This window comes from Protopterus annectens, chromosome 2.part0 (assembly GCF_019279795.1).
Source record: "Protopterus annectens isolate FY-2018-M chromosome 2.part0, PAN1.0, whole genome shotgun sequence".
Taxonomy (NCBI): domain Eukaryota; kingdom Metazoa; phylum Chordata; order Ceratodontiformes; family Protopteridae; genus Protopterus; species Protopterus annectens.
The window spans coordinates 1,777,190,392-1,777,211,852 of NC_056728.1; the positions used below are offsets into that span (position 1 = coordinate 1,777,190,392).

A 21,461-nucleotide genomic window follows, 5' to 3' on the forward strand; every position below is an offset into this window, starting at 1 on the left:
GATCAACTAGAGAAAACCATAAAGCAATTAAGACAACAAGTATCATTATTAGAAGAATATAGAATAGGAAACAGATCATGATAAATGCTTAGAAAGACAGATGTCATAAAAGCAATGTACAATATCAAAACAGACCAGAATCTATCATACACTATTGCAAATAATAAACTAAAAATATCACCGCAGGCAGTAAAACTTAGAAAATATGCAGATAAATATAAAGGGCAAATACAAAATAACTATTTCATTAACAACCCAAAAAAAGTTTTATTGAGAGCTTGGAAATGAAGCAAAAGGAATAGAAACATCACCAAAAAAGAAATAAGACTTTGTGGGACATCTTCTGGATAGAAACATTAAAATAAACAGTAAAGCTTTCTAATGTAGAGGATATGAAATGGGATGAAGTTAACAGCCAGAGAAATTGAAATAAAATTAAGAAAAGCCCTTAACTGGAAAGTCCTGGGCCCAGGTGCAGTATATAACTTTTGGCTATAACTTTTAAGGTGTTTTCATAAAGATTTAGCTCTCAGCAAGAATTGTTTATATGTGCATCCTAATTGGACAACAACCTGGTTAAGAAAAGGAAAAATGATACTCCTCTTTAAGAGTAAACCCTTGAGCCATCCTAAGAATTATTAACCAATTAATCAATCACTTGCTTTCCAGTGATATACAAACTGTATATTGGAATTGATGCTGATAGAATTTAGTCATTTAGAAAAAAGTCAATTGTGGCAAGAGAACAAAAAGTAACAAAAGATCATTTGTTGCTAAATAAAACCATAATAGAAAATTGTAAAATGTGAAAGAATCTAACTATGTTGTGGATAGATTACAAAAAAACAAAAAAACAAAAAAAAAAACATTTGACAAAAATCCCAGATTCATGGATAAAGAATGCATACAGATATATGAAATACACCTTTTATTGATCAATTATAATAGAAGCAACTATGAAACAGTGGCAAACCATTTTACAGCTAAGCCATGACAATGGCCAAATTATTATCACAGGGATAAAAATTCAAACAGGGATATTTTAGGGTAATTCTTTTTCACTACTTTTTTTTTTTTTGTATTGGCCTTAACCCATTAAGCTTTTTACTTAACACATTAGGCTATGGTTACAATTTGGCTCACAGAAAACAACCTTGTTTAAAGACTTCTGATCTACTTTTTGTGAATTACTTAAAATGCATAGGTTATCAGATGAGTTGAAAGCACAATTGCAAGTGGTTAAAACTTTCTCAGATGATATAAGAATGTCATTTTGTCTTGGTAAATGTACAAAGGCAACATTTAAAGCTGCAAGGCTGCAAGAAAATGTCAATCTGGAACAGGAGTTTGACATAAAGGTACTTGAGCAGGAGGGAGTGTATACATATCTCAGAACTGATGAAGGATCTGCAATAAAACAGGTCCCTCCACTTTGCATTCCATCAGTGGGACACCAAGTGCCCCACACAGTTCAACAAAGGTTCTAAGAGCCATCTCTATCCCTGCTCTAACCTCTCCAAAGAATAAAAAATCATCCAAATAGTGGCCTGCCACATGTTCTGGGGTCCTTTGCTGCCAAACCCAATGTAATGCAGAACTAAGTTTCTCAAAAGTGGAACAAGTCATGGAACATCCCATGGGCCTGGCTGAATCCATGAAAAAGTCTCCAGCCACTTTCATCCCTAGGTACCCCCAGTCAGCTGAATGATCTGAAATTAAATGAAAGGCTGACTCATTATCAGCATTATCCAGCCAAAGATCTCTTAATTGTTTAATGATGTTCATGGCATTCTGTAGCATGGCATATTACACCTGTGCAGACTCTCTACAGATAGTGTCATTGACTGAGCTGCCAGGAGAGTAAAACAAGTGATGAATGAGTCTTGAGTCTGAACTTCCCAGGGTTATTTTTAGGTACTAAACCAAAAGGAGAAATTTGAAAGTAAGGGACCAGAGGAGTAGAAAATGGGCCAAAAACTCTGCCCACTGCAATCTTCTTTGTAAGAAGTAGCCTGAACTCCCTTTCTTTGCTTTCAATTGACCATAGGTTACTATAAGTATGAAACGGAGGCAATGTTCTAGCCTTTAATGGAATCCTATGAGAAAATCCTTCAAAAAGTTCTTGCCTAAGAGTATGATTGGGGTAACCTGCCAATAAACAAAACAAAACATTGTCTTTCACAGACAAGAGACTAGGCCTACTTACTATGGGGAATCTGAACTGATGGAGCCCCTTCCACTATGAAAAAATTGAGCCCCCCCCGGTGATTACCTAAAGAGTCGCCAGCTGTATGACCTCAGGTAAAGCTGAACCTTGTGCTCCTGTCACCACTTCTTTTGACAAACACTTGAGCACAGGGCCAGTGATAGACTTGATTGACAATGTGGGCTTCACTAGTTTTGGAAGTGAGACTGCAATTTCTCAGACTGCACATTTAGTGCAGTTTGATAAATAGCTGTCAAACCTTTCCAAGGCCTTTGTGTCAAAACCAGTTGAAGCAAACGGTTTCCGTTAGCATCTAGTAGTCAACCATATTAAAGACCTTGTGAAGACCAAAAAGATGATGCAGCATTTCATCTCATGTCATGTGTTTCCAGTCATTAAACCCTCTCCTCTGTCCCCCAACAGGCTTTTCTTTACTTGCTGTCTTGTGTCACTAACAGTCTAATTTGAACCTTTCCCCTTCCATATTCACCACTCTTATGTGTGGGAAATACTGGCATGTATAAACTGATATTTTGTTTTTAACTTCTAAGCTAACAAGAACATATATCCATAAGCATAATAATATTGAACACTAGTATCAGACCATTCTGACATGCAGTAGAGATAATATGTAGATGAGGCAGTTTTTTTAACACACCAGTTTGCTGAATTCTTCCTTCTATGTCTCTCTTTTCTAACCAGGTATTCCTCTTTACCCACTTCTCTTCTGCTTTAGTTTGATGTTGATTTCTGGAAGCCCACATCTGTTTCTGCCTTCCCTTTCACACTCCCCAGTCCTTTCTGACCCTCTCTGTCTAACTTGACTTCCTTCTTGTTGGTATCCTTTTCCTAGCTGCAACTACCATCTTCTTCTTTCTCCTTCAAGACTGTTCCTGCACTTTCATAGCCTCAGCCCATCATTTCTACCCCATCCTGTTTCTTGTTCCCCATATTCTACAGTTCTATTTATCTCTTTGTCATTTGACCGGCAAACCACTAGCTTCTGTAGCTCCTCTATTCACCCTGGTGGCTTCCCTATTTTTTGTCAGTCCATATTTCTTCAGTAAAAACCCTGCCCCTGGATCACCTGACATGCATCTTTTCTTCACTTCTCTTCTAGACGATACTGTTTCCTATAGGTTTTCCTTTTCTTGACTGTTCTCTGTTTTCCTTTGTATTATTTACTAGCATGTAGCTAGGCCTTTCTGCCTTACGTTTTTTGACTGATTTGCTTAACAAGTACCATTCAAAACCACACAAACTTAAATAGCAGATAAGCAATCTATACTTAATTATTTTTTTAGAAAGTTTCAAGCTGCTTCATAAAATCTGTCACCATCTTTAGCAGATTTGAAATAATTTAATATTTTAAGTAATTATTTGAGTATTTAGTCCAACTTTAATGCAGTTTTGATTCTAGTGATTTCTAAATTGGTCATTTTGGAGCTTACATCCTCAGATCCAGATGTGTGGCAACTCAGATGACCAGGGTCAGTATTCAGATCTTCTGCTTTTTGTCAATGAAAAGAATAACTTTTGACAAGTGAAGGGGCTGTGTAGGTCCAGGAAAGAAGGGACAATGAAGTGGTGTTGCAGCAGATGACTGTGGTTCTGAATCATCATCATCATATAAAACAAATTACATTTTCAGACAATGATTCCAGTGAGGATTTGAAGGAGCAATATGACATATTTTACAGCAGTGAGTGACAGAGATGTGAAACAAGTTGAAGGAATTAAATAACCGTATAGTTTGTACCGAGAACATGCTAATTGATTTTGACGACAAGGCAAGAAAAAGTTTGCAATATGAGACTGAACGAGGTGTTGAAAGAAGAGGAAAGTCTGACTATAATAAATTTGTGAAAGCCAATAATGAAACTAAGAACTGTTTTCTTCAAATACTGCCTGGGGCTTGAGAAAGCATACAAGTTGTCATCACCACTGGAAAACCAAGTATCTAGACTTTCAACAATGATTTTTTTTTCCAGTTTTTGTTCAGCTATGAATAGGAGCAAATGACAATTTCTGCCTGAAATAAGGAAGGTCAGTGAAGTCGTATTTCCTTTAAATTAGTGTTAGCTCCATTTTCAAGGTGTTTTTCCTCACTGGGGTGTGGGTCTTCACATCAGCCCCACCATGGGACACTTATATCTGATTTGTACTATGTGAGCAAGGAATCTTTAATGGAGAGATGCACTAAAAATCATAAATGTCTGGAAACAGTTGAAATGGAATGGAAACACAATAAGATACTGATGACAATACTGTGGTTATATGCTTTCTGGGAGAGTTGTTTGGAAAGAGAAAATTACAGGGAGCACATGAGTGGTCCTATAGGATGATGGTATGTTAATACTTCTGAGATTATCCATAATGTTAGTGATGGTAAGCAATAAAGATGGTCATGACTGGGTCTCCAATCATAACCACATTATTATGTATTTGAAACATGAATGTCAAGAAATTCACCTCAACAGCTAACCTCTCAAGGTAAATCTTGGAATCCATGTTGAGAACATATAATAATAGGTTATGATCAGTGAGACCCAATCATAACTCTTTCTAGTGCATGGCATTTTATCTAGTCAGTGTACTACAAGTTGCAAAAAAAATGTGCAGTGTTTTACTGGCTTTTAAAGCAATTAAAGCCTTTTACGAGTATGGTAAATGCAGGAAGAAATCAGGGATGATTTTTTAATCCCATTCTAATTTAGTTAAATAAATTTCTTACACACTGATGACTGTAAAGCTCTGGGGGCAAAAAAAAAGACATATGTGTCAGGGTATTCCAGCAAACTTGAGAGTAAATCAATGTCCCTTGTATTGAGACTCGACCATAACAGTGCTTACCTTGGGAAGAGTTGATATGGTTGGGTCTAATGCTGCAATAGCACATGACAAGATTATGTTGTTTTCTCATTCTGGAGTGGAATCACAGCACTCTCTGCCCATTATTTATGAGTTTTTTAACTGTTATGGAGTACTGATAGAAGAATGACATGTTTGGATAAATTTCCTTAATTAATCTGTTTAGAAATATGATGGTGTTTGAATACTGGTCAACCAGCCATTTGAAATATTGTTAATTCTGCATATGAAGTAAATGAATGTCATGGATATTATGAGAAATGTGGGTGACTGATCAGGATCATCTTCAATATATGGGTTATTTCAGCTGCTATTTTATAAAGGTGTGCTTCAACACAAAGTTTAATGTTACAGAGAACAGATGCAATGGTTTGCTTGAAGATCATGTCTAAAGGGACAAAATGACCTTTGTTTTTTGCAGAAAAAGTGTTTGCATGCAGCTTTAAGCATGCAGACACTTTTTATGTAAAAAACAAAGGTTGTTTAACTCCAGTTAACAAATAAAATTAGTTTAACAGTTGCCTCTGAATGCAGAAGTCTAAATTTACACAAATGTGTTTATAGCATTAATATTAATGGGAGGGAAGGAAGTATAGCATTAATATTAATGGGAGGGAAGGAAGTATAGCATTAATATTAATGAGAGGGAAGGAAGTATAGCATTAATATTAATGAGAGGGAAGGAAGCGGCTACGTCACTTTGGTTTCTAGGGCTAATTATGCTGGATTAGGGTGGGTAAGTAACTGTGTAATGAGTTACATAATTGCCAAAATGTTAAATATTCAGTTTGGCAAAAAAGTCATATTAATATTAATGTAATGGGTGAACTATGCAATAATCTATATATATATATATATATATATATATATATATATATATATATGTTTCTTGGGGTTGGGGAATATGCCTCTTCCCTGAGAAGTGTGCAGTCTTAGAGTTAGTATTTATATATATATATATATATATATATATATATATATATATATATATATATCTATATATATATATATATATATATATATATATATATATATATATATACATTTCTATATATGTAATATATATGGATCTACTTCACATGACTGAAAACTCAAAATACTGAAATTCATTTTACTGAGATCACAATACCTAAATTTCACAATACTGAAAACTCATTTGACTGAGTATTATTATACTGAAAGCTTACAATTCTGAATTTCAAAATACCTGATTTTAAGGCCTGGACATGCACACTTACAGCACCGATGACTACCTCTTTCCAAAACATAAAAACTACTTACTTACCTTCTTAAAAAAAACTGGACGATAAAAAAAACAAACTATGTTTGAGGGGGCTGCACCCCCCACACCCTTGCTAATTATGTATACTAACTCCGGGATTGCACCACAGTTTGGAAAAGGGCATATACTTTTTACATATTTTACAGTACTGTACACACTGACACTACTGCCAGGAGCACACAAAATGTCTGCCGTATTACTTTAGATACTTTCCATAAGAATATAAAGAGACATACCCACATTTAGAAACAATACAACACTACTTTTGAGCTACTATCAGTATTCTGACAGATGACACTTTAAGTTACAGCAATGTTTTTTATCACAAGCAAGTCACAGGTGAAGGGAAGCACACATTATGTGTATGGCTTAAAATCTGATGTTTAGAAATTTAGCATTGTAAGCTTTCAGTATGATAATACCCAGTCAAATGAGTTTTCAGTATTGTGAAATTTAGGTAATGTGGTCTCAGTAAAATGAATTTCAGTATTTTGAGTCTTCAGTCATGTGAAGTAGCACTCTCTCTCTCTCTCTGTATATATATATATATATATATATATATATATATATATATATATATAGGTTTACTATGGTTTGTGCAAATGACAGTCTGTCGCAGCACTGCTGCCAAAAATCAGAATGTTGTGCACAAATCATAAATGGAAGGGATAGTCGAACACACTTACGTGAATGCAGTAGTGCATTCGCATAAGTGTATTTGACTATCTGCACGGAGATCGCGGTACAGTGGGGATTGGAAATTCATCCATATTCCCAGTGCAGTGCGATCTTGGAGTTAGAATATATTAGTAGCGGGGGGTGATGGGGGTGCAGCCCCTCACAGGGGGGTGCAGGAGTGCTTCCCCCCCCCTGAAAAAATGTGATATGTCATATAGGAGTCTGATTTACATCAGCTCCTATATGGCTATCATGTGATGGTTTCGGTAAAAATGTCGACTTAAATGTGTCGATCATTTGGGTTGACATTGTGGCCAGTCAGAATGTTTCTGTTCGGGTTTACTTTTCATTGTTTCGAATGGCAAATGTTTTGTCATTTGAACAAACGATAGTAAACCATATATGGCATGTTATATATAGGTTCATGTTGGCGTGGTTTATATGACATATGTAGCATACAGTGGAGAGCACCATTGTGAAAGAGCTGTCACTGGACATTACATGCACTGCATGTGTATATGTGTTTGAGTGTGTGTGTGTGTGTGTGTGTGTGTGTGTGTGTGTGTGTGTGTGTGTGTGTGTGTGTGTGTGTATGTGTGTTCCTATGCAATGGAATACAGTATTAACCTTTCTGCGTGTCATTAGCAGTAGCTATATTTCTGCTGTGCAATTGTGTTTTTGTTCAATTTGTTACCTTTGTTTTTTGGGTGTTACAGTTTGGTCTCCACTGAAGGCTCTGGTGTCTGACCTATCCTTCTCTGAATTATGAATTGCATACAAGTGTTATGCAATTTTTCTTGCTCATTTGTATATTGTTTGTATAACATTAACCATTTGGTACTTGGTAAAATGCCAGTTATGTGACTAGTTACATTATTTTCTGTGAATCACATTTCTTAGGGTGTTGCTACTGAGAACAAGGCCTTTATAGTGAGCATAACATTTAAGAATTCTAATGAGGGTCTTGTAAAGCATTTCAGATCAGAAAAAAGGAGCAATACTAAAATGAAAGTAGTAGTCTCAAAGTGGCTGGTTAACAAAATCAGTCAACAACTTAGAAAGCAAAGGTGGGAGTAGTAAAATGTAAATTAGTTCACAATGCACTTGTAAGTTAAGGTAATGCACAAGCTAGCTGGATCTTTACAAAAAAGGTAATCTAGTGATCTGAAGGTAACAGTTTTAGATTTCAAGGGTCACAAGGGTGAGCTGCAGAATAACAAAAATAAATTTACAAAAAACGGGTACTTGCATATACTGAGTCCAAGACCCCTTTCAGAGTATTCTCTTTTTTATGAGGTATAGTGGTGTAGATTTAGGATATATAAATATAACAGGGTAGAGGGGTGCAGCCTGTACATTGGAGGTTGTAGTGGAGTGTGCCCTCTGCAAAAAAATAACTAAAGGAGAACAGTGATTGTCAATATTCACTGTTCACCTTTAGTTTTGTTATTTTTTTCTCATAATTATGAGTCTCGGAATTGCAATATGAAGCCAAATCTGAAAGAGGCAACTATGCAATGCAGAGCTGTGCCATGAGAAATTAGTTTCACCAAGTGAATACATGGTGTTCCTAAACTTTTGTCCCACATCAGCATGTTTTAATATTCAAGTACAACTTATTTAATTAGTAACACATTGTATCTTCCACCGACTCACCACATGCTGTCACCCTCAGTGAGAATGAACATGGTACTCACAAAGAGAGTGTGGAATATGTTCCATAATGTGACTAATAAACATGGTATAAGCAAACAGCATGGCAGTGTGGTCAACTGAAATTACCATGCCTTTAGTGCATGAACTAAAGCACAGCAATATGACTACAGTTCATTTAAGTATCATTAGTGAGGTCATGCTGTCCATCTTTAAGAGATGCACACTACTACCCTCCAGTCATTTCCTGCATAACAAGAAATTCAAAAACATTATGTAGTTCTACATATCCCATGAGCATTAGTCTACAAGACACCTCTTAAAATGTCAAGTATTTCTTCTATTTTATACATTTTCTTTGATGCAGACATGAATTTCAAAAATCATTTTTATAGAAATATAAGCAAAATCTGTCACAACAGTGCAATGCACAACATAAATGCAGAGGTTTGCCATACTATGTTTTACTGAAGTTTAAGTCTGAAGGACTGGGCCATCATGTCTTGTGGTGCATAATGTGACAACCTGGGCATGCACATCTCAGGCCAGTCACCTGAGAACCAGTGCAGCTACAGCCACAGTGTATGTCAGCAAGGGCCACATAGACAAAACAATGGCATTTGAAACAGGCCCTGCTTAAGTAGGCTGTGCTGTCCTGAGCTGTCCTTATCCAATCCACCACACCATGACCTTGGCTGTAATATAAATAGACATGGCTTCTGCACTGTTTAATGTTGCTCCATTTTCATGCATAGTATAATATGAAAGTGATGTTGCTATTTTGGAGTGAGATTATTAAAAACTGTTATCATTATGATGTTGCATTTCATCACATGAAAAAAGAGATCAAAATGGCCATAGTCCTGCTTCTTCCTGTATGACTCACGTGGAAAACAATCTTCTGAAAGCACACTATAGGAACAGTGGTTAAGTCAGATTGTGTAAACTGTGGGGTAGTCTGGAGATACAATACTGATATTAAAGGAAAGAGGTACATTTGCTCTTAAAGCTGTATATGTTAGATTGTCTAGTGTTAGAGCCTCACAGTATGTGCTCAGGATTGAATAGCCATGCCACAGCAGAGACCAATCACTGTGCAGTCCACAGCACAGACACAGGGTTACAGAAGCAGCAGGTCATGGTAGAATACTTGATATGGAAATGAACTGAACACAGAGATAAGTGTTACAGAAATGACATTTCCAGATAATAAATCATAGTTTCCAGAAACTACCAGTTTTAGTAAATTACAGCAGTTTTAAAGAATAAATTGTTTTGTCTGCTTTGCAAGTAATAAGCACTGTTTTTTTTCTTCTGTAGCCTGTGGTTGTTGTGCAGTACAATGCCAATCCAGAGACACACACAGTCCCACCTGTTCCATAGTCCAACCAGAACATATTGGATATATAAGCCCACCTCCTGATGAAGTCTTTTAAAGCAGAGGGAAATTTTACATTTTATGTCTTACTGTCTATACAGATAATATTGTATAGCTTTACTAAAAATATTTTCTATGTTTATTTTTATGTCACTTTAGGCAACATATGCATGCCTGTCTTGATATTTTGAATGCTAACAAAGGCAAAACAGATCTGAGGAGAACATTTAAACTAAAATGGTATCAACTATATTTGTAAAATCTGGTATCAGACACATTAAATGTTCCTGTTAAGCATTCTGGAATATATGTACTTAAGCATACTCTTTCTGAATTCTGGTTAATAAAACTCTGCTGTGTCACTTTTAGTCAATGCTTCTTAGCATGTCTCAGACTTTTTATGCAGGTGTTTCTGTTGAGATGAACTTATACATAAATAAACGTGTGTGCTTTTGTGTGTGTATTTCTGTCTAGATTGGTGTGTGTGTATAACACACACACACACACACACACACACACACACACACACACACACACACACACACACACACTTGTATATATCTATATATATGGATCTATATCAAAATAATAAATTACTACAACATCGCGTTGCAAAACAGCAGGATGGTAACAACGAAAGTTTACATTTATGAACTTCCAGATCTTTGTAAGTTTTCACCCCAAAAGGAGTCAGTTGGCCAATGTGGTGAACTTTGCCCTTTCCTCCACTGTGGTGCAATCTCAGAATTGGTATATTTAGTTGAAGGGGATGTGGGGGGCTAAGCCTCCCACTTTGGTGGGTTTTATTTGCTTTGGTTTGTTTTTCTAAGTTGTTGGCTGATTGTTTACTTACCAGGAAAAACAAAGATCTGCGCATTTGTGAATATAAACTTTCATAATTTCTGCCTCACCGTTTTGCAACTCGATGTTATGGTAATTGGTTATTTTGACATAGATTCATATATATATATATATATATATATATATATATATATATATACATATCTGTGTGTTTTATATATATATATATATATATATATATATATATATATATATATATATATATGAGTCTACTTCTAAAGCCCAAATTTCACATGACCGACTTTCAAAAGTTTAAGATGAAAATCATGAAAGTGCAAAAACCTGAATGTCGATGTTTAACTAGTGTAAGTTAACACTTGGCCAACATGTCCTGTTCACCAATGTAATGCGATCCTGGAGATGGTATATTTAGTTGGGAGGGTGTGGGGTTCACAGCGTATCACATTAGGGGGTGTGGGATGTGTAGCCCCCCACCTAGGTGAGTTTTACTTACCTCAGCATGAGTTTTGCTTATAGTTGGCCACGTATTTACTCACCCTTGTAAAATGTCAATGCTCTGGATTCTGCACTTTCGTGATTTTCTTCTCGGGCTTTTAAAAGTCAGTCATGTGAGAGTCAGGCTTTAGATTATATATATATATATATATATATATATATATAAAACAAAACAAAAAAAAAAAATATATATATATATATATATATATATATATATATATACACACACACACACACACACACACACACACACACACACACACACACACACACACACACACACACACACACACACACACACACACATGCACGTATACATCTTTAGATTGCTGATGAACTTTCATGAGCAGTAAATATATTGAACAAATTTATCGGTGATCACTTTCAACTAAAAACTTTAATAAAGTGATCACAAATGAAGCACATGTGTTACATTTGTGATCACCTAAAATAACCAGAAGCTTGCTTTTATGTGCGTGGGGGCTTTGTCTCCCACATTCCCAAAATGTGGGCTATACCCCCACACCCCCATAAATTAAATTCACTAACTTCATGGTCATACAACCACAGAAAAAAGGAGAACTCCTGACAGTATACTACAGTCGAACTAAAACTGTTGCAGTTTGGCTGTAAAATAATGTGACCACTTGCAACAGTGACAAAAATTAAAAAAAATAAAAAGCACCATGCAATAAATGCATGCCATGACCAAATCTGTGTCACTTATCTATCATCTACCTATCTACGTGCACATATACATATACATATACCTATACATATGCATGTATTTGTTTGTATACTTGTGTACATGCATCTATGTATATGACAACAGATGGTATGATTAAATCAATGCATACAGTTGTATTTTTATGTACAAGTTGAGACAATGAATATTCATTTTGTTAGACAATCCAATATTAAAGTATTTTTCATGTAATTAACTGTATTTTTCATGTATTTTTCATGTTATTAACTGTTTTGATTCATTTTCTATATCATAAATATATTCTTGTTTTGGTTACCTAGCTTGTTTCTTATTTTACATACATGTTGTTGCTATTTCACTAGTACGCTCGGCTTTGCTTATTTTGCTCCTTTAAGTCATCCACCATCCTGATGAAGATTTTGAAAAGTGTAGCCTAACAATGTATTTTACCAGCAAGGGTTAGTTAACTATATTTTTTACTATTTTAACTATTTTGTAACTATTTTTGGTTATTTTCCGAACTTCACTATTGGAGGTTATGAGAGATTCTGCCAACCAAACTCTCCTTTTGCTTTCATACACCTATGAGCTGGCTTAGGGTTTCTAACCTATCAGATTGCAAGGTGTGATGTCTAATTGTTGGGCCCAATCACAATAATGTTTTTTTCACCCACTGTTGATTGGCCCACACTGACACATCCCCGGGTGCTCTTATAAAATGATATCCTCAAGATCTCTCTTTCCATTAAGGAATTACGCTTCGATGGTGTTTGTACTTCTGGTACTTTTTACTTCAATAAAGTATGACCTTCCAGAATTTCAACTTCGACTACGTTGATTTTTTGCCACCACGGTGAGCAGAGCTCCTTAGCCGAGCCACATTTACGTTGTTTTGCCTGTTTTTCTGTTTCTCTCTGTGTTACATCTTTGATTTCTAGCTGCCACATCAGCGGTACCTCTCACCAGCCAGAACTACGACCTGTATACGAAGCCTTTATAAAGGCTATACTTACCAGCCGGAACCATGACCTGTATATGAAGGCTTTATAAAGGCTAACTCAGCCTTCAACAACAAGCGCTTGGGTATGCACAGCCTTTCTCAAGGCTTTACCGGTAGCCCAGATTTTTCACCGACATCCCACCATACCTGGATTTAGGCAGCCTTACTCTTACCTGGTTTTAGGCTCCACATGATCATCCATTTGTCCATGGCTTTCTTAGGGTATTTTATTCATGGACATTCTGTTAGACAATGTAAATGTGATCTTACTGTGATTTGTTGAGACTGAATTTTGCTTTCTTCAGCCAGAATAGTTCTGTAATTTCAGACTTCTTTTCTGACATGTCATATGAGTGCAAACACGTTAGGCTAATAGCTTAATGAAATACATGGTGAAATTCATCAGCAATTATGCTAACAAATAAATACACTAAAAAGTACATATGAGTTTCTCTGCATAGTCTGTACATACAAAACAGCCCTATGTGTAATATGCATACTTATGATATAAATGATTTATGACTCTCAGTATGCAAGAAAGTGATATATACAGATTGCCAGTGGTAAGTTATTCAGTATAAAACTGATTAAGTGTCACAGCTGAATCTAGAGATATTTATTTAGCACAGTTTCAATGGTCAGTAAGCGCAAAGGTAGAAAGTTGCAGAGTCTGGGTATGCTGTGGGTATATTCATGGCTGTAGTCACAATATTACAAACACCATTCTGCTTGCAATTTTCTGCTAAAAGTCTGCAAGTATCACTGTAGCACCATTCTATGCATTTAAGATGCATTAAAAAAAGCCAGATGATAGAAATGGAGTAAACAAAACGTATGAATATATGGCATATTGGTAAAACTAAATGGGGACTGGATCTTTATTTTATTTAATATTTGTTTACCAGAATGGTCCGACTGGGTGATAAGCTCATTTTCAGCAGAGTCGCAGGGAGGAAAGTTCCACAGAACAAACGTATAATATTTAGAGAAGAACGAAACTAATTATGAACATCCTAAGAACTCTTACATAATTGGTACTGAATCTTTAAAGAAAGTCATTTCCACAGTCCAAAGAAATCTTGGATTGGATGGGCCAGGAAAAGGAGAACTAGCAAAGATGTATTAAACATAACATTTTTATTTGTGTAACATTTATGCCACCTTTTGAATGAGATGTTAAACTAAGGTTTCTTCTGCCTGAGTTGGCTGTAGCTCAGATGGATGTAAAAAACACAAGAGGCCAGGTACCCAAAACGACAAAAAAAAAAACAATGCAGCACACAAAGGTACCAAGTAGAGGTAGTGAAACCCAAAGCAAGAAACACAATCCAAAATGAAAGCACCAGCAGTTTATTTGGTACATAAACGCAAATATTCACAAGGCGTGACTACCTATACTTGATACCTTTGTGTGCTGCATTGGTTTTTCAGATGGATGTAAATTATCCCACAACACTTACCAAAGAGTAAGGTTTACTTTATACATACATACATTTTCATTAACATACATTTCATTAGTTCATAAACATTTTAAGCTATAGTATTTACACCATTATTTTTCTTTTTTGAACCCCTTATCCCCTGTTTTGCCTTAGTTATTTTCTAATTTCCATCATTATTTTTCCATTCCTTTTTACTTTATTGTATAACAATGCCATACCTCTTCTTTTGCTCAGATTTTATATTGCCATTGAAATTTTACTCTGTTTATCCACATGTACATTGCGTTCCATTCAAAATGTATACAAAACCATAGTCATATAAATATTCTTGAAATAATCATCTTTATAGTTTTCTCCTAGTCCAAAAGCGATGTTGTGAAGTTATTTCTATTTACAGTAATGGTATTCTTTCTTCCTCAACTTTATATTTCACTTTCTCTTTCAAATGTAATTTAGCTGTCATTATTTTTTATAAAAATCTTCAAATTCTTAAAACCGTCATAACTTTTCTGCCAGTTTAAAATACCTCTTTTATCGCTTTATCTTACCCTTCCTATGAAAACAGTAAATGTTTTTTTTTATCATCATTTCCTTTCTCCTTTTATATCTTGTCTTTTATTTAATATTTCATGTTCCCATCATATCCCTTTCCATCACAATTTCCACACTTTTTTTTAAATTTAACTATTTATTTTTTTCCCATTAATTTCACTGTTTTTATTACCTAGAGAAGATTCACTGATGCCATGAATTCTACTGGAGTAACTACATTTACCCCTTGATGCTTAATAGCAGTGCTTTTGAACAGAATTCATTGTTGACGCCCAGAAAAAAAAAAATGGAATATATTTGTAACAACTCCTATTTAGTTTCATAGGAAACATAGATACTCCCTATAAATATGTTAATTTCCCTAAAACATTTAAATTTTGTTTTCTAAGAAATAATACCACTGAAATGTTTAATACAAAAACACTTGTGAACCAGTATGCTCAGTACAAAATAAGTAATTTATTAAAATACTTTTAATAAATTGCTTATTTTGCACTGGACATACTGATTCACAAGTGCGTTTGTATTTTACTGGTTTCCCTTCTGGTTGCACTTGTTTCTTGTTTTTGTGTTTTTTCGACCACTGAAATGCTTTCTGCCATGTTGTTATTTTCCTAAATGTTGTAATTTTTATTACTACTGATTCACTAAGACTGTTTCACTTCTTTCAAACCTTAAGCCAATGAACTAATCTTATTCATAAAATGAATAAATAAATACATACATCTATGTTCACTGCCAAACCAATGCATTTACTTTCTTCTTTATTCAAATGTAGTGCTATTTTCTGTTCTAACATATTAGCTCTAACCACTACCTCTTTCATCACTAAATCATCTGCATAAGATAATAACAAAAGTAATTTCACCTAATTTCTTATTTCACATCTCACTTCTTCCATCTCACTCCCACGCATCTTCTCTATGGCATTCATAGTCATCACAAACAAAGACATACTTAAAGGGCACACCTGTGTCATCCCTCCAAACATCTTAAACCTTCTTCTTATTCATCCATTCACCATCACCAGCAACCATGAGATTTTATGTACTGATTTTAACACCTCCATAGCTTTTCTTCTTACTTCATGCCCTTTTAATACTATCCACATCAGCCTATGACACACATTGCCGGATACGTTCACTATGTCACATGCAAATGCTCTCTTATGACCTTATTCTCTCACTACACTACCTCTTGCTTCTTTCATTATAATTGCAATTTCATTAATCTTCCTTACTTTAATATAAATACCAATTCTTCTAAAATTTCCTGTAATATTTTCTGAAAAAAAAAATCTTCAGTATTTTCATAAATAATGTATAACCTGTATGTCCTAATGTTATAGGCCTCCAAATGTTTAAACTTTTTTCTCTCCTATCTTCCTGTCTCTTGTGCTGTAAGGCCGCTGTGTAGCCTCTCATTCATTACAAGCAAGACTGCCTTTTCATTTTTTTAAACTATATGTTGATCAGGTAAACCACTGAACACAACTGTCCCATTTTCAGGGAAGTCCTAGAAGCACTGTCTGGCTTAGTGACTTACTCAGCAGTCACATATTAGGCAAATGAAGGAGGAAGGAATCCGATCTTGTACCCTGGACACAGGAAACAGATCATTAACAGCTTAGAGATTTAGCCAATTACATTAACTGCCAGGCTTTCTATTTTAAAATTTGCAATTCAAAGGCAATCAGGTCATGAAGCTGACTTATCATTCATTTTGCACTCCTTCTAATTCTTCCTTTTTTTGTTTTTCTGTGATTCTTCACTGACACCTTCTTTAAAATATTCACTCTCTAGTAATCTTCTTCCAGACTTCACAGTACCTTCCTTCTATATTCTTCCTTTCATTCTTCACCCTTTTCGCCAATAAAGCAGGACACACAAACTACACATGGCCCTCAAATCGGGTCTATATTACTTCATTGAAATAGCAATTCAGCAAACTGCTATTCTTCTTCTTCATTTGGCTGTTCCTGTTAAGGATCATCTGTTTCCATTTTTTTCTTCTTCTGCTTCTTGCTCTGTCACACCAAACACCTGCATGTCCTCTCTCACCACATCCATACACCTTATCTTAGGCCTTCCTCTTTTCCTCTTACTTGGCATCTCCATCCTTAGCATCTGTTTCCAAAAATACCCATCATCTTTCCTTGGCACATGTCCAAACCAACGCAATCTCACCTCTCTGGCTTTGTCTCCAAACTGACCAACCTGAGCTGAACCCCTAATATACTGATTCCTAATCATGTCCATCCTCATCACACCTACTGCAAATCTTAACATTTTTAACTCTGCCACCTCCAGCTCTGACTCCTGCCTTTTCGACAATGCTACCGTCTTCAATCCATATAACATAACTGGTCTCACTACCCACTTGTAGACCTTCCTTTTCACTCTTACTGGTGCCCATCTGTCACAAATCACTCCTGGCATTCTTCGCCACCCACTCCACCCTGACAACACTGTCTTCTTCACCTCCCTTTCACACTCACCGTTACTCTGAACTGTTGATCCCAACTCACCAAGACTTCAGGATGAATTCAGTTCCAGCGATACTACTCTACTTTTGGTTGCTAATTTTATGATCTCTCCATTTGGACCCCCCCCCCCAGAAAAAAAAGAAATATATATATTTACAGGCATATTAATAGAGAGGGTGAAGAACATTACTTTAAGTTTGCAATTTTAGATGTTATTCAAGTGGATCCTAGGGGGGGTAATATTAAAAACTTGTTAGCATATAAAGAATATTGGTGGCAGCTATATACAGATGCCATGACACCACCAGGAATGAATGATTTCATTTCAGTTAAACCTATTTTGATGTTGAAATGTTAATTCTGACATCCGTGAGCATGATATAGTATTTAGAATAATATTATTTTTAATTTATTAGATAAATCTAACATTATTACTATTTTTAATATTATATTTATAGTACAAGTTTTTATTTACTTATTGTACATGATTTTTATTCACTTATTAGCCTTTGTAGCAGCTGTTTAAGACACTAATTATATGTGATAGACTGTTGCTTTAAGATATGAATTTTTGGCGCCAAGCTACATTTTTAAATGTTGGAGTTAAACAGTATCTGTTTGGTCTGATGAAGCTCGCTTGGTACGAGTGAAAGCGCTTACCAATTTTCATTTTGTTCAATAAACATTTCTCAACGTGAATACTGTGTCTACTGGAATTGCATTCCTTTTGCTGATTCTTGTTAGCGAGTGGTACACTAGCGTTTTGTAAGCTGAACATTTTCGTACTTCTGTTGAACAAAACGCTTTTTCAGTTGTTATCAGGTGTTGACGGATGGATACCACCCACAGTCCTAATAGTGTTACCTCGCCCAATTATCGTAATGAGTTAGCGGACCTCAGGGCTGACCTGACTGCACTACGTGGGGAGGTATCTAAACTATTGAAGTTTTTCAGCAAGGATGATAGCAGCGATAAGCCGGTTATGCTTGATACAGTCAGTGGCCACAATAACATTATTGGCTGCAATTCCAGCATTAGTGAATCACGCAGAGAAACTGTTGTCAATATTTCTGGAGCGGATTACAGGGTTACAACTCCTACTACTTCTTCGCCTGATATCCCGAATGGTCAGGAAGACAGGCATAAGTATGGATGTGACATCGATCTTCCTTGTTCCACTGGTAGGGTGGACAACCATAGGATGGAAATTAAAGATTTTACGTTCGATTTTTCATTTGGTAATTTAACCGAAGAAGCCAGAAGGGTTGGTACCAAACCTAAAACCACCCAACCGGTTCGGACTTATGGACAAGTTCTGGCTAAGGAACATAAATCAACAGGTACTGTAAACCATTTGTCTAGCGGCGCTTCTAGAGCAACGCACAATAAGAATAAGTACAATTTAAAAGATTTTTTTACCAAAGACTGCAATTTTGTTAACAACGATGAACAGCATGTTGTCAGCAATGCTGACAAATTTCAAGGAACTTTGAAAGACAGTATTTACATGTTTGGCAAGAAGTTAAATGTTATCAATGCAGTTAAATTAGATAATGCTTATTTAACGCATTGTATTTCTTTAAATATCGTACCAATGGGTTTGCGTTTTCACAAGGTGCCTATTGGTATAGATATTACTAATGAAGTTGAGAAGGAATTTGATGACTTGTTTGATTCTTTTGGGCTGCAGTTTATGAAACTTTTAATTAAGCACAATGACACTAAGTTATGTAAGACTATTTGTGATGTTGAAAAGCTTAATAATATTATTTTACAAGATTTAGCTTTCCCTCAATGGGAGAATTTGTATTATAAGCAGTTTGAGACAGCTGAATATAGGGCTAAAAAAGCATTTGACAGGAAAAATAAAAAGCTTCTCAGGGATATTGACCAGTATAAAAGGCATGTGATGTACAAATGGGGAAATAGGGAAAAACACAACACTAGTTGGAGAGATAATACTAATAGATACGAAGTGCAGTTAGCCAATGAAAATGAAGGTTATGATAATGATTTTTTTCAGGCACCCATGAAGGGAAAGTTTTCCAAATGGAAACAAGGGGGCGGGTGGAAAAAGAAGCCCCAAACTTGGATATAGGAACTGTTGATATAGATGGGACTAAGTCTATCTCTCAGGAAGGGATAGTTTGTGAATTTAACAACTTTAAAATTTTTAACTATAGTCACACAGTATTAGATTCAACCTATTTTAGTTTGCTTTCTAAAGGTATGAAATTTATACCTACTACCAAATTTAACTTAGTTGATTGTTTAAGTGAATTCAAACAGTATACTAGAAAGTTAAACCTGGCACTTATGTTTAAGGACAATAAAGAGAATACAGTACAACAAAACAAACTGAAGAAAAAAAGTTGCTTTGTACCAGTTAACAATACACAGGTACATTATTATGAAAACAAAGTATCTAGAGAATTATACAGGTTTAACAAGAAAGTTTCAAACAAGAAGATTATGAGTAATCTTACAGAGGATGAACTGAAATTATTGGGCGAGTTGCGGACTAACAACAATATCCGCATTATGAAACCGGACAAGGGTGGAGGAATTGCTTTGTTTGATGCTTTTGCTTATAGCACTATCATACATGACATCTTACACAATTCAGGGAATTATACTGTAGTTTCATTAAACGAAATACATATTGCATATAGGAGAATTGACATGTTTTTGGAAGATTTCCTTTTGGAACATAGAATTAATGAAGAGCCACACAAATACATGACAGTTGATTTCCCTTATATGGCCACTATAGTAGGTATTCCCAAAGTGCACAAAGATATTCACAACCCCCCGTTCCGCCTGATAATTTCTGGAAGTAAATATAAAACTTTCCCAATAGGTGTAGTTATTGATACACTTCTTAAACCAGTGTATTCGGAAATCAAACATTTAGTTAAAGATTCATGGGAATTTTTAAAGAATTTCCCAATTAACATAGACTGTCATGACTTACTGTTTACTTCTATTGATATAGTAGATTTGTTTTCATGTATTCCCCCGAATGAAGGTCTAACAGCTTTCACGAACAGTATGAGAAAGCACACAGGAATGAGTTGGGATAGAATATGTTTGTTGGCTGATTTAATGAGTATTGTACTGGATCACAATTACATTTTCTTTGAAGGGGAAATGTTTCTGCAAACCAAAGGAGTGGCTATGGGGGCAGCTTGTGCCCCCATATACGCTAATTTGGTGTTGCTTGATTGGGAGGAGACCACCATTTTCAACAGTACATACTCGGGTATATCAAATACTATTCATGATACCTGGATGGCATCTACATCCTATGGAACAGAGACGTTGATGCATTTAAAAACTTTGTACAATATCTTAATGACAGTACTGATTATCTAAAATTTACATCAGAATATAATGGTACTGGAGTGGCATATCTGGACACATTAATTACTTTTGATGGTAACAGATTTAAATCCAGGATACATAGAAAAGCCACTTTCACGAATTCATATTTAGAATACAGTAGCAACCATCCCAGACAGCTTAAACACAATATTTTCAAAGGACAACTCATTTGTGCAATTAGGATGACATCTGATTACAAAGACATGATTGATGAAGTTCGGTTCATTACTGGTCTATTTAGAGAGAGAGGTTATGACGAAAAGATGATGTTAGATATAAGCAAATATGTCATAGATGAATGGGGAAAAAAGTATTTACCCCTTCTAGGACTTAACAGTGTAAACTCTACTACTGGAACAAACACGGTAGACATCAACACAAGTAATAAGGATAAAACCACTATTAAATTTAATAGAGCATGTATAGTAGAATATGGCCCATATTCACAAGCAGTGAAAAATATACTGACGTGTTATTGGCAAATATTTTTTACAGACCAGGATATTT

General features: G+C 35.4%; 1 protein-coding gene across 3 annotated transcripts in view; it reads left to right on the forward strand.

Annotated features, from left to right (window-relative positions):
* LOC122793622 (membrane-spanning 4-domains subfamily A member 4D-like) overlaps positions 1-10,436 on the forward strand; it is a 254,571-nt gene extending 244,135 nt beyond the window's left edge. For all 3 annotated transcript variants that reach the window (XM_044061812.1, XM_044061813.1, XM_044061811.1), the window contains one exon: positions 10,011-10,436. In XM_044061812.1, coding sequence (XP_043917747.1) covers positions 10,011-10,073 — 63 coding nt within the window. In that variant the 3' untranslated portion in view covers positions 10,074-10,436. The remainder of the gene's footprint in view (positions 1-10,010) is intronic.
* Positions 10,437-21,461: the final 11,025 nt, after the last annotated feature.